This window comes from Monopterus albus, unplaced genomic scaffold (assembly GCF_001952655.1).
Source record: "Monopterus albus unplaced genomic scaffold, M_albus_1.0 scaffold24.1, whole genome shotgun sequence".
Taxonomy (NCBI): Eukaryota; Metazoa; Chordata; class Actinopteri; order Synbranchiformes; family Synbranchidae; genus Monopterus; species Monopterus albus.
The window spans coordinates 681,352-694,688 of NW_018127904.1; the positions used below are offsets into that span (position 1 = coordinate 681,352).

General features: G+C 40.9%; 1 protein-coding gene across 1 annotated transcript in view; it reads right to left on the minus strand.

Moving 5' to 3' along the window:
- tanc1b (tetratricopeptide repeat, ankyrin repeat and coiled-coil containing 1b) overlaps positions 1-13,337 on the minus strand; it is an 89,464-nt gene that overhangs the window by 14,097 nt on the left and 62,030 nt on the right. Inside the window, exons 8-13 of the mRNA XM_020594689.1 lie at positions 11,710-11,832; positions 10,538-10,819; positions 10,138-10,292; positions 5,246-5,477; positions 4,555-4,721; positions 1,770-2,377 (exon numbers count right to left, since the gene is read on the minus strand). Of these exons, the coding sequence (XP_020450345.1) occupies positions 1,770-2,377; positions 4,555-4,721; positions 5,246-5,477; positions 10,138-10,292; positions 10,538-10,819; positions 11,710-11,832 (1,567 nt within the window). The remainder of the gene's footprint in view (positions 1-1,769; positions 2,378-4,554; positions 4,722-5,245; positions 5,478-10,137; positions 10,293-10,537; positions 10,820-11,709; positions 11,833-13,337) is intronic.

A 13,337-nucleotide genomic window follows, 5' to 3' on the forward strand; every position in this document is an offset into this window, starting at 1 on the left:
TTGTTTTTCCATAAGTGGGGTAAAACTATGGAATAATTTAAGTGTAGACATAAAAAATTGTAATAGAATTGACGAGTTTAAACATAAATATAAAGGTATGTGTCAATCAAGATATATGCAAGAACAGGTTTAATGATTAACCAGATGGAACATTGTGGGTGTGGTGTATGAATGTTAACACTTTGTAATAATTCTTTAGTATATTACTTGTGTGGTGTAGAAGATAATTATTTAAGAATGTAATTATGTAAGAATGTTAACACTGTTATAATTTTTTTTAGTATATTACTTGTGTGGTGTAGAAGAGAATTATTTATGTAGAGATACTGCTTGCAAACCAATGATGGTAAGATGATGTCATGGGGTAGGACTGGATAAGTCTGACTTCTTCCTACTCCATTCAAGCATGTACTAGGTATAAGCACATTGATATTGGATTAGCATTTGTTGGATATGTGTAAAATGATGTGTGTTGTCATATCAACTGTCTTTACATGTTTGAAAGAATAAATCAAATCAAAGGATAGAGACAAGTATAAAACTCCTGAGTTTTCCTTTCCTGAGTCTTCACTCAGGCACTGTGGCACTAATTAATGCAGATCATCATTAAAAGGACATGCATGATTGCAGATGACTTTGATCTGTTCGTGCCTAGGCACAAACATAAGAGGCAGTACAGCAAACTTTTGTGTGCACGTGCATTCCTCGTGCCAAACTCTGGGCCTTTGTATTTTTCACGACAGAGTTGGAAGGTTGTGCATGACCGGAATACAATGCTTGGCTCTGGTCCATTTACACACACACCACTATGTGACCAGAGGTGATACAGGTAAGTCACAAGGAGGAGGAAAGCAAGTCAAAGGGACATCATCCAAATTATTAAGTGAGAAACACTGAAATCTATGATGCAGGTTGTGGGCTCCAGGATTACAGTTAGGTAGCACTGGTGAAGCAGATAAGCCTGACTAAAGGCAGCAGGAAGCAGCAATCAGTTTTTGCATATTGAGGGTTTGTCTGTAAATTTAATTGGAATACACAGTAGACTTAGATGACAGTACGTATTATGTAACATGTTTGGGCCAACATTTCCCAGGATAAACAGGTATTCATAGTCTAGTCTTTTTCCTGAAGACGGATTCTTAAATCAGTTTCTACTGTATGTTTTCAGTTAATCGGGACAAACGGGTAGGAATACACACTAACGCTACCCACTCTGTATGTCAGCTGTGTGCTTCTCTATTGTTGTTAGCTAGTAAAATATAAAAGGTGTACTACAGTGCAACTAGCAATAGAAGTAGTAGCTGCATTATGAGATATTATGATTTCAGTAAATACCCGGAACAACTCGTGTTCTTCCCTGACTCAGAGTTTTGTCATGCTGCATTTACTTACTTTCTACACATAGTGCTCAGTTTACCTTTGTATGAGAAACAGCAGCCTCAATTCACATCTTATTAACAACTAACTCAGAACCATACCAAGAAGTAAAAACTTCAGGGACAAGCCTGATTATTTTTGTACTCGAAGACATAGCTTCAAAATTACTGATGACAACTCTCCTGCTTTATTGAATAAATGTGACTCCTGCTGTGTAATTATGCTCAGAGATTATTTTCTGCTTTCCCGCAGACTGTTGGAGGTCTATTTGTGACACGCTGTAAGAATATATTGAAGATGCACTACAGACTTGTCGTGCCTGTAACAGTAGCCCAAATTCCTGAAGGGGAGCTGTTGATGTCATGCATTTGCTTACAAAGCAGAGAACTGACCTGGGGTCACAGAGGAAGTCCATGCTCTCTCCATCAGCTCTCCACACCAGCCACTCTCTGAAGGAGGGGTGGCAAAACATGCGTGTCTTGTCCCGGCGCTTGATGAGGAAGCATGAGAGCAACTCCATGCATTGTTGGAAGTCCTCCCATTGCAGCTCCCCTTGGACGAAGCCAGCGTTGATGGCCTGGAACAGCTGTTCATCAGTCATGGGGTGCAGAGAGGCAAGCGCCACATTGAGGATGGGCAGGGAGCGCTCAAAGGCTGAATTGGTCATGAATTTCATGTTGCACTGTAACTGATAGAGTTCAGTCAGCGAGACAGGCACGACTTTGTAGCTGGCACTTTTGATGACCAGGTGGCCTCTCTCAAACAGATCCAGGGTGAGTTTGAGATACAGGTAGGAACCCTGGCTGCGTGCGATCAGGTGGCTACTGAGCTTGCCAACTGTGATAGGGTCAGCCTTGCCATTCAGGCTAATATTGTTCATGATATCTTTGCTGCCATTGATACGGTACTGAATATATGCACTGAGGTCATTGCTTATCTCTTTGTTGTCAGTAAAGTCATCCAGGGAAATTTTGGTGAAGGGCAGAAGGCTGGTGATCTCCTATGGAAGGAACAGTACATCACATTACGTTTGAGAAGCCATGCTGCTTGATTTCCTTCTCTTGCAAATTAATGAGAAAATCTACCACATCTCAATACACAACACAACTAATCTCTTCAATATACATTGTATTCCAAATACCTGCCATTACAACATTGTGCATGTGTGTGTTTACTATCCAAGTAGTGTCTTTGAGCAGTAAAGCTAACAAGAAGAGTTATCGGGTCAAAGCAGACATTAGTTACTGCTGGTAGTGTAACTCTGAAGTAACAGGACAGTGGATGGGTGGGATGGTCGCTAGCAGGCAAGCAGAGGTCTGAGCCAGAGTTCACATTTCAATTTATGTCCTATGGGTTGGAGAACTGCACTGTTATCCTCCAATCCTCTGCCTGTCTGAGGACTGACAAACAATGCCTCAGTGAAATAACACTTCTCAATTCCTCATCATGACAAGGTAATGCACACAGGAGAGTCACTGAAACGTACTGATGATAACCCATGAGAGCTTACAGAAATGTCAGATATTAGTCTAGAAAGCAAAGGTCGACCCCTCCTTTGAGGTAAAGGCTCTTCTGCCTGTTCAAAGCAAACAATACTATGACACTTTTATGATACTTCTGTGGTTGCAAACTGTTTTATCATATTAATAATTCATCCTTTTTTTTTTAAATATCTGCCCATGACACAATACTGCTTCAGTGTGTCACTCAGAGCCCATCATCTACCCCGCCTTCACAGAAATGTTATAAACAAACTGTCTCGTGTGCAGCCAAAAAACCCTTTCATATCATAAAATGGTACTGACTGGGTTCATAGATGTGAAATTATACTGTAAGAGCTGAAAAAAACTATCAGGCTTAGAATAATTTGATAGCACATCCCAGAGAATTGAATTTTAATTTTGGCTCACGGTTGCAAGATAAACACTAACGGGCTAAATTGGTTTCTAGTGCACTGCATACTGATGACCTGTAGCCTCTTTGCCTGAGCATTAATAACTTGTTTCCTGGATGTCACAGATGACTTTATTATCCCAGGCTTAGTGCTCTCATCAGCCATCCCAAAGCTTCAGCCTTTGTCACTGTGTGTTAAACACAGATCCAGCACAACTTTAACTGGCTGACCTCATGTTACCAAGCTACAATAGTCTGCTCGAAGCAACTGACCGCCCCTTCCCTGTCATGCAGGTCTGATTACCGGGACCTTTTCAAATGTTCCTGGATACGCTTGACAAAAATGACAACTCAACTTTCACACTTGTCAAAATCTACAGGGTCTGATGTCAGCCAGTGAGAGTATCAAGAAGTGGCAGGGTCTCTTGCATTTGTCATTTGGTACTGTGCAATAATCATGTTGGGAGAATTCTTAAAAGTAAGCAAACCCACTGCAATGACCTAATATATAACTGGTGTACAAATTACAGAGGGGCCCAGGGGCTCTCAGACCTCCTGACAGCTCGGATCCCTGGATAAAGTGAAAATTTAATTTTAGGAGTTCTCAAATGTGCCAAATGACTTTCTATTAATCTATACAATATTATTTACTACCATGTAACTTTATAAACAGTTAATTGTTTTTAAAATAATAAAATATTAAAATATAGGCCTATTGTATTCACTGCCTTTATGGTATTCTACCAAAAGGGATCCAGGAACCAAACGCGTTCCATGGGAGAGTGCAGGCCATTAAAGATGCGTGCATCGCCCACCTTATCTCCACCTAGAGCTGCTTTTATTGGGATCAAACCACCATAAAATACAAAAATAGACACCATGTATATCCCTGTGGTAGTAGCACAGGTATGTCTTTGTGAAACTTTTGATTTGATTTGAGGAAATTGTAATTGAATGAGTGACAGCAGCACACAAGGTCGGACTGACTTTACCCACTGTCCATAATGCCCTTTACCACGGCCCCTGATCTGCTTTCACGTGTTATTTTGTTTGCCGATGTATAAGTGGATCTGATGCATTTGGTGACAGCACTCACCACACAGGTCTTAACCCCCCACCCCCTCAGTTAAAAAGTAGGCTCCCAGAAATGTACACATTGTACATAACCCTCTCATAAGTAGATCAAGTTGAAATATTTGTCTCCATGATATCATTCTGTCATATCATAAGAAAATTTATTTCAAAACAAGCTCAGCTCAGTATTTTTAATGAGCTGCTCCTTACCAGTAAGTTGACCCGGACAGTGACCACCAGTTTAAGCCAGGAGGGGAACTTGGCAATGATCTTAGTGATGAAGGAGGCAATGGTGTCTCCATAGTCAGGCTTATGAAACTCTGCTTCATTCAGCCCATCTACCAAGATGATGTGGTCTTCCTCTGGAATCTTACGCTCTGGAAACAGAAAAATAACCAACACAAATAAGACAACATGCAGTGAGGTACAGCTAATGGCAGTATTAGCTCAATTAAACTGCCCCTTTTTGTCACTGCTGTAATTACACTTGGCTGTCTCAGAGGTGTGGTAAGGGTCTCTACTTAGTCATCGACTACACAGCCACTGCTCCCACTTTACTCCACAGTGAAAGGTCAAGTTAGAATTTCTCTTTTAAAAAAGGTTTACACTCTCAGTGGTACCTTGTTAGTTGATAAGAGAAAAACTCCACAGTCCTTATAACCTTAAGTTTGCAATAGTCTTATTTCCCCACCCCATAAACATACACTGGAAACATTGAAGGGACACTTTGCATCGGTAACAACTAAGGAGTAGTGAGATAAAGGGGTGAAAGACGATGCAGGGAAATCTGAGGCAGGCAGGATTCACAATTGACTGGAGTACTGTGGAGTAGCATGTAACAATCACAACAGAGGAATCCTACAATCAAGACAATTGGAAATACTATACAATGGTGTTTTACCTTTACGAAGGATGGCTAGGGGTTCTAGAACCCCCCTACGGAAAGCGGCCATTGGGTCCTGAACACAGGAGCGCAGACTGAGCATGCTCTGGAGCTGGGGCTCTTTCAGCAACAGCTCCCGGTATGCACTGAGCTGGTGTGCTCTGCACAGCAAGGCTGCGATGCTGTGCACAAACTCTGGTACCAGACAAGTGTATGTGTTGTCTGCCTGGCAGTAGTGATATGCCACCACCTGAACACAAAGGGGACGGAGAAGAACAGATCAGCACAGGGGGTTTCTCAGACTTAGTTTGAATGAAAAACATGTTAGAGTAATAAACAGCATAAATTACTTCTGGCTTTAGTAATAAAAAATATGCAAAGCTGGGAACCTAATAACCTCAATGCATTTGCAAAAGTCAGCAACCTTGTTGGCTAAACACTAACTTCAGTGTTAAGTCTGATGGTATTATATTTTATATTCATAGCCCCTATAGAGACACATCTATCTCTTCAGCCAAAGTGAGAACATGGCTACATCCAGCCTAGCCCACACAGCAGGCATACTGAAGTGACTGGGCTGGCCACCTCAGATAAACTCTACTATAACAAGGAGCCTGTGGATCTCAGGTGGAGGTCTAAAAGTAGGATCCTCTGTGTCTGAGTCGGCTGCCGGAGTGTTCTAACTCTGATTTAGAAGAAAAAAAGGAGGGAGAGGGATGGGGGAGGAGGGAAAAGGAGGGAGAGGGATGGGGAAAGAGGAACAAGAGATGCCCTTAAGATGTATGACTGCGTTCTAATTACAGTCCAGCCTGGAGGAGCTGACACACACCCAGAGGCAGCAGGAGGAAGAGGTGACCTGTTCCTCTGATGGCTCTACCTGCCTATTGCTCCATCAACCATGATAACCAATTTCTGGAAAAGTCACTGATTAAAAACTGAAGCTAAATCACTTAGCAGACATGGGAAAAGTCCATTTTTATTAAAATGTTTCAGATCAAACTTTCCTCTAAGCATTGACCCAGTAGCATTTGAAGACGTATTCGTGTTTCCTTAGTTTGTAACCAATGTTTCTAGACTCATACAACAGCTGGATGAGATTTGTAACTCAGGTCATTCCTACTGAACCATAGCAGTCTACTGGATGTTCATAACACTGCAGGGAGAAATTCTGTTGTGGCAGCTGTGGGGAAACAACTTGACAGTGCACTTGTGGCTAAGCGCGTAAAACGCTCCAAAGAATTCACCAAATAGATAAAAGCTCACTAGTTCCAAACAGAACTCCACCAAATAGAGAACTACATTAAGTGAATACAGTTTATTAGAAGATCTATCATCTGATACATTAACCCTGCTATGGATATATACATATACATGCTCTTCAAGTATAGCCAGTAATCCCGTTTGTCTGCCATTTGTTGGAGCGTTTCTGGAGGCTCCTCTGTGTGCACTTTGTACACCAAGCACTTCCTACGGGTGAGTGAACATGCACACAGTATAGACGAGAGCAGGATTTTGGTGCGAGATGCTGGTTTTGGTGTAGACACTGTGTTATATTCAGTGTTAATGTACACCATATACTGTACATCTGGGGATTACCATGATAGGTTTTGGTTCGATGTGTGTGAAACCTAGCCTGACTTGAATTAGACCGACTTGCTATTTTACTGAAATAAAGATGTTGAAAGTGATTTGGAGGTCTGAAAGAATATTACATATAAACTTGCCACACCAATGCAACGTCTCATGACGGTGGTCAAAGTGAAGACTTGTGATTTAAAAACAAGATCTTTGTTAGTTGCATTCTGTATTTCAACCTTATCTACCACCACAACACACAACTACAGTATTTTTCTCCAGATGTGCACTCTTTATAAAAGTGGCAAAATAGTGTGCGTCGCTGCGAAGGTAATGGGGCAATCAGTCAGAACCCAGTGAGCTATTTAGCCAAACTGAAATGCACCATCAAAGGTAAAAAATGATCACAAGGATCTAGACGTAAAGGACACAACAGCTGAGCACCGTTATTAAACTCCATGGAATTAAATTTGCTCTACATATCATTAGAAGGACCAGGCATAAAAGTGAGAAAATAGCAGCTAAATTAAATTTGGTGCAAAGAAATCTGTACTATCTCTATGTTTTGAAGTCATGATGGCACACCAATGTAGACTCCTAATTGTGCTCTGCACAAGGGACAGAGCAATGGTGCGGTGATTTGTTTTAAAAGAATATGAAATTATTCAATTCAACGACTGGGGAGAGGACAGAGACTGTGGAACACTTTTTAATTGGGCCGTTTTAGGTGTCGCACAAATCGGGGGAAACATATGGAAGCTGTGAAATAAAATTTTAAGTTGCCTGCTATTTGTATAAATACAGTAACTCTGGATAGGCACCTAACAATGAGACTGCAGTGTCAGTTTTTATAGTGTGCAGGTCATGCAGATCACTACCTCATCAAAGAACAATAAGGATTTCAACAAATAATGCAACTCTCTGCACCGCACCTACAGCACGTTCTCTACTGGCACAATGAATTTACTCCTGAAAACCGATGCCTAAAATCCGCCTCTGATACAAGAAAAAAAAAAAAAAGGCATAAAACTTGTGATAAAACATAAAATGTACAGTAATTGTCTCAAAGTCCCTGCTGGGAGACCACTTTTAAATTACTGATTAAAAAGAACTGACAGAATTGGACAGAAGATGCTCAGTGCTGCATCAGTATTCACACATCACAGGAACAGAGCACAGTGCCTGTGAGAGCGCCTGTTGGATACACTTTACACAATAATTGGCTTGAGGGATACTGCTTGGGTTTCATAGACATTTAGATGAGTCTTTGCAGCGCAGAAGTGCCAGAGACGCAGGCAAGCTGCATGAGACAACTACTGCTGTCTCGGGCACAGTTATGGAAAAAGGCATCAGAGGTAAACCCTGAAGGTGTTACAGGCACAGCGGGGAGTAATCAGTAACATTTAAACAAGAACAAAGCAGGTTCAGTAACAGGGTTCGGTGAAAGAAAGATGCGTCACCCATTAAAAGAGCTAAGAACTCACCATCACAAAGCTATTCAAATCATGAATGCCATTGTGAATACAAACAATTCTCTAAATCACAGTGGTCCCACATCGTCCTTATTAAAACTATCAGCAAGCACAGCAGTGCCAAAGCTATTAAATGTCCTTGTTTCATTCATTTACTAAGATTTTATAATATGTAGGCTACTGAATGTACATTAAAAGAATTGCATGGTAAGCAGTCAATCCATGTTATGCTGTTTAATACACAGCACATGAGAACAGGTGTAGTCAGTGGTCATTAAGGGCGAAGGAGTGAAGAACAAAAGAGAAGCTTTTGCTACTTAAAAGACTGGAGGATGAGAAAGTGATAAAAGCAAACTACTATGGCAGTGAAATCTAATCTTGAGCTAATAATTATAAAACAAAGAGACAGCTACAAGCAGCAACTCCACAAACTGAGCTGAAGTTATGTAAAGGACATTTCAGGCAGGTACAATGAGAACTCGCCCACTGAACAATTTTGATTGTAATGGGAGAAAGCGCTGCAGAAATATGGTCCAACTCCTGTTTGTGTGTTTGTTGCCAACTCTGTCACAGACATTTGGTGACTGCTTGATGAGTGCTACTGAAAAAAAAAATGCACAAACCTGAAAACTGTCACTGTATGTATAAGAAAGTAAGAAGCCTTTTCAACTTAAAAGCCTGCCCTAATATGCCGACTGTCATACAGAGTAACAGGCAGGAAAATGGAGACTCATAATAATCAGGAGGTCTTCATTTGTTACTTGGTTCCCTAACAGCCGTTTACTAATAAATATCAACACCTTTTGTAGATTATGTTTAAAATGATAGGATGTGGGGTGCCTTGGCAGCCCAAGGGTTAAAGTGCCTATTGTGAAGTGCAATGTCTCTGATTTAGATTCAGCTGAGGACCTGTTGCAAGCCGTTCTCACTCTCTTCTCATTACCAGTCATGTCTCTACTGTTAAAAGAATAAATAAGTAATTGGATGCTTCTGCAGTACATGCAAATAATTCAAACCATCAGAATTCAAGTACTGTTTTTGATGTCTGGTCTATCTGATGTAGTGTAACTGTAAATACTGCCAGGTTAAAAATACTGAAAGCTAAATTCCTGATGAATTTATTCTGTCTGCACTGTTAGTGTGTTCCCATGGCAGCGCAGAGGAAGACCTTGTGGTAGTTTTCAACATACACAATGCAAATACATTCCATCTGTGAGCTAAAAGGGCACACACAAAACCTGAGCTGAAGTTTTCTTGTTTTCACAATCACACTGCAGTGCTGAGATACTGTGGACATCAACACTAAACTTGTTTTTCACAGCCAGGCCTTTAACTAAGTTCACTGCCTCTGCAACTCAAACAAGCCTGTGATATTAAAGGTGTCCTAAGGTCCAGTAGTGCCACTGTCTTTCTTAATCTCAACAGACTGCTGAAGACCATGCCATATTTCATATCAAACAAATGAACATAAACAATCATAAATCACATACAAAACACATATCGTATGAACATAAATCACCTCAGCAGAGAGTCAGTGTCTGGTTTCTGCAGGGCATCTCATACATACTAATAGCAATTCTGCACACCACCACCATCTTTATAATAAGGGAGTCAATCACTGGCAAGCACACTGAAAGACGGACAGATATACTGTATACAGTTCAAGAAATAAGACCAACTACATCAATAATAGTGCACCTTAAGCAACATACTGATGTATTTATTTAAATTATAACTGAAGATTATAGGATGCTGTCACATGAGTTATTATCAGATATAAATTTAACAAAGCTTATATAATAATAAAGGTGTACAGGGTTTGTTTTTTTTTTGCAGGAGATACAACATTTCCTAAAGCTGTACCTTTGCAGCCAGACGTTTGACAGCCTCCTCTTTGCACCGCTGCATCTCAGGGGTCCCTGGGCAACTGTTGGTCCTCAGTGTGTTGGTAGCACTGGAGGGTGGAGTGGGCTGTGGGGGCTGGGTAAGAGGAAGTTCTGTGTATGGTCCCCCACCACCTACAAGATATAGATACACACTTTGTAACACATTCTTGTGACCATTAAGCAGACTAATTTGTTTACAAATGAGTATGGCGTTTTACTTTTATAAGTATTAATTGTCATGGTTTATGTTGCAAAGACAGATAAGGCCATATTTTGTGAAACAGCAGTTACTCCACAATCTGCAAGCAAATAGTGAAATATGAAAACATCAATTTGGACAAAAAACACACCCAAAGGCAAATACTAAAACTGATTACATTTAGGGGAGGCACTGGGACTGTTGGAGGCAATCTGACGCATGCGGCCTCCGTGGCAGCTCAGCGCTACTAGCCGGGAGATAATGGCCGTCTTCCCATAGCCCACGCTGCCCACCACCACGGCACCATGGTTCTCTGTGGATTCGTTGGCCTTCAGGACATCTTCTAACTGTTGAAAGATCCAATCTCGGCCCACAAACACAGAGTCTGTGGTGATGCTGGGCACCTCAAACAACAAGGGCTTGAGCATGATGTCCACAGGTTTGTAGGGAGGAAAACGGGCTGAGGGGAAATTAAACAAATTAGTATTGTAACTGTGTCATCATTTTTCCTCACAAACACGCCTTTTCAGACAAAGGCAAGAAATAATCCCATTTCTCTCAGTAATGCTACAGTCTTTTCATGCTGAAACACCAACCATTTAACTATAAGCTCTTCTGCAGGCTCTGAATGATGAGCCAATAGCACAACCACGCAACAACAGCAGTGGGCCCAGGTGGGTTTTTAATGCATTCAACTTCAAACCGATGTGTTCTAGTTCATCCTTAGTTCATCTCAGAATAAATTAATCTTTGATCCTTCACAGACAAACCTGCAAACATTTTTACGTAACTGGATATCTGTTTTTTTAAGGAATACTTTTTTCCATCCACTGTGCCACATACATCAAAAACCTTTTTTTTCCACTGTGTGCTTTAAGCTTGAATGGAGTCCAGTCACAATGTAAGTGGACTGGAGAGAGGATTTGCTATCCAGTCCACTTGAGCACTAATTAAATCTAAGGACACTTGTTTAATCAGGGGCTCTTTGATGCTCTCTAATACTAGCATCGCTGGCACTGCTGCTGATGCTGCTTTTACTTTTTTTCCTCCCTTTAGATGTTGCTGCTTTTACTAGTCAAAATTATTGCTATTATTTGTTACTGCAAAAATAATATTTCTGCCTACTTTCATGCTGATCGTCTTTTTGGAAAAAACCAAAACAAAACATACGGTACCTTTGTTCTGAGCATTTGTCTCAGCTTAACAGTGGCTTAACTTTTGGTTTACAGAGATTAACAAATACTTCTTCAAAAGAAATTGATTGGTTGGCTTTTTTTTTTTCCATCAAATATCAAAAATATTTTTTTTTTTTCCCTTGAAAGTACAAATATAATACAACAAACAAGTCACCTTTAGAGTCCTGAGGTGGTCTTCCTCCTGTATTATGCCAGGGTAGGCGAATGGAGGTCCGCAGGGGGGTGTTACGCTGTTCATCAAGAAAGTTCAGGTCTTCCAGCTTTGTCGAACTGGTCGCTGTAAGCAGATAGACAGAAAAAAAAAAGGAGAGAAAGTGAAGCCTTTGTGCATCTTGTATGTATCTGACAAAACAACTACATATAAATAGTAATATACCTGTAGAAACACTTAACATTAAAATTTTGTGGCATATTTGGCATCTCTGGGAGAAGACAGGTAAAGAAGAGGCACTTCAGCGCACTGTAGCAGAAAATACAGAGGTGTCTCCAAGTCAAGACAGAAATAAAGAGCTGACAGCTACACACAGTGCTGCAACTCAGAGGCCTGTCTCCACAAACACTCCTGCTAAAGCTGTACAGAAAGGCCACATTACCTGTACCTTTCTTAAAAATACACAGCGAATCACCAACTGCAGAAAGCATTATCGCTTAGAAGTTACTCATTACTGTCAGCCTACTTGTAATTATAGGACACATCACTGTAATGTCACCGCTACAGCATAATGCAGAGCAGACCACAATATTTGTAAGTAAAGGCACAATCATTCAAGGACAAGACCAACTAATGAACTGCATAAGAAAATACTATGCAAATTATTGTTCATGCTACATTTGTTTTGAGATAATCATTTTTCTATTCCTCTGTTAATCGATCATCATCTTAAAATATAATGGACCCAGAAATAAACTTGGATGCTTGTAGTTTTTATTCACTTGATCAATTTGAAGGAAGAGATTCCTCAAAGTACGAGATGTTTTAACAGTAGCTGCAAATGAATAATGTCTCTACTTGGCAAGCTGCTGATTACAAAGCAATTCAACTACAGTGCCAGTTTGAAGTATGGTCAGGGGGATGTGCATTAGTGCAGCTAGGTCTGTCTTTGAATTGCTGTTCATTGTTCAACAATACGATCACCATGGTGATCCATACTCTCTTGGCCCTGCTGAAGAGTAGAATCAAAGCAGCTGCTTTCTACTTTATCAACCTCAGCTGGGAGAGACCGTCACAAACACTCAGCTCTTCTCTTCCCTGCCTCACTTGGATGCCAACTTATTCTCCGGAATGTCCCACTAATTAAAACCCGCCAGCTGACAACAGAGAAACTGAGGGAGCTGCCATTAATACATTGTTGACTAGAACAAAAGAGTAAAGTTAATATGAAGTCTAAGTTACAACAAAGAAAAAAAACTGCTAAAGTAAGCACACACACTGCAAAGTTTGTCAGTGCAGAGAAATAAACCAATAACAACTGAGGAAATCTGATCCAGAAGCTACACCGAGCAGCTACTTGTATCCATCAGCAGACCCAGGAAGGGCAGCTGACATTGAAAGCAGTTGAAAACCATCCCCTTGTCCTCAGCATGGAAAATATTAGGCAGACAGACAGGCCAGTGAGGGTGGAGAGTGCTCCCAGCGATGAGCTCACAGAGGGCACAAAAGTGATTCCTCTGCCCCAATGTTCCCATACAGGCACACTGGCAGCTTTCAGCTGCTGAGTAGAGGGCTTGGCTACCCCTTCTCTGGTGCTCAGCCAATCGCAGCATCCACAGTATTAAGCACCT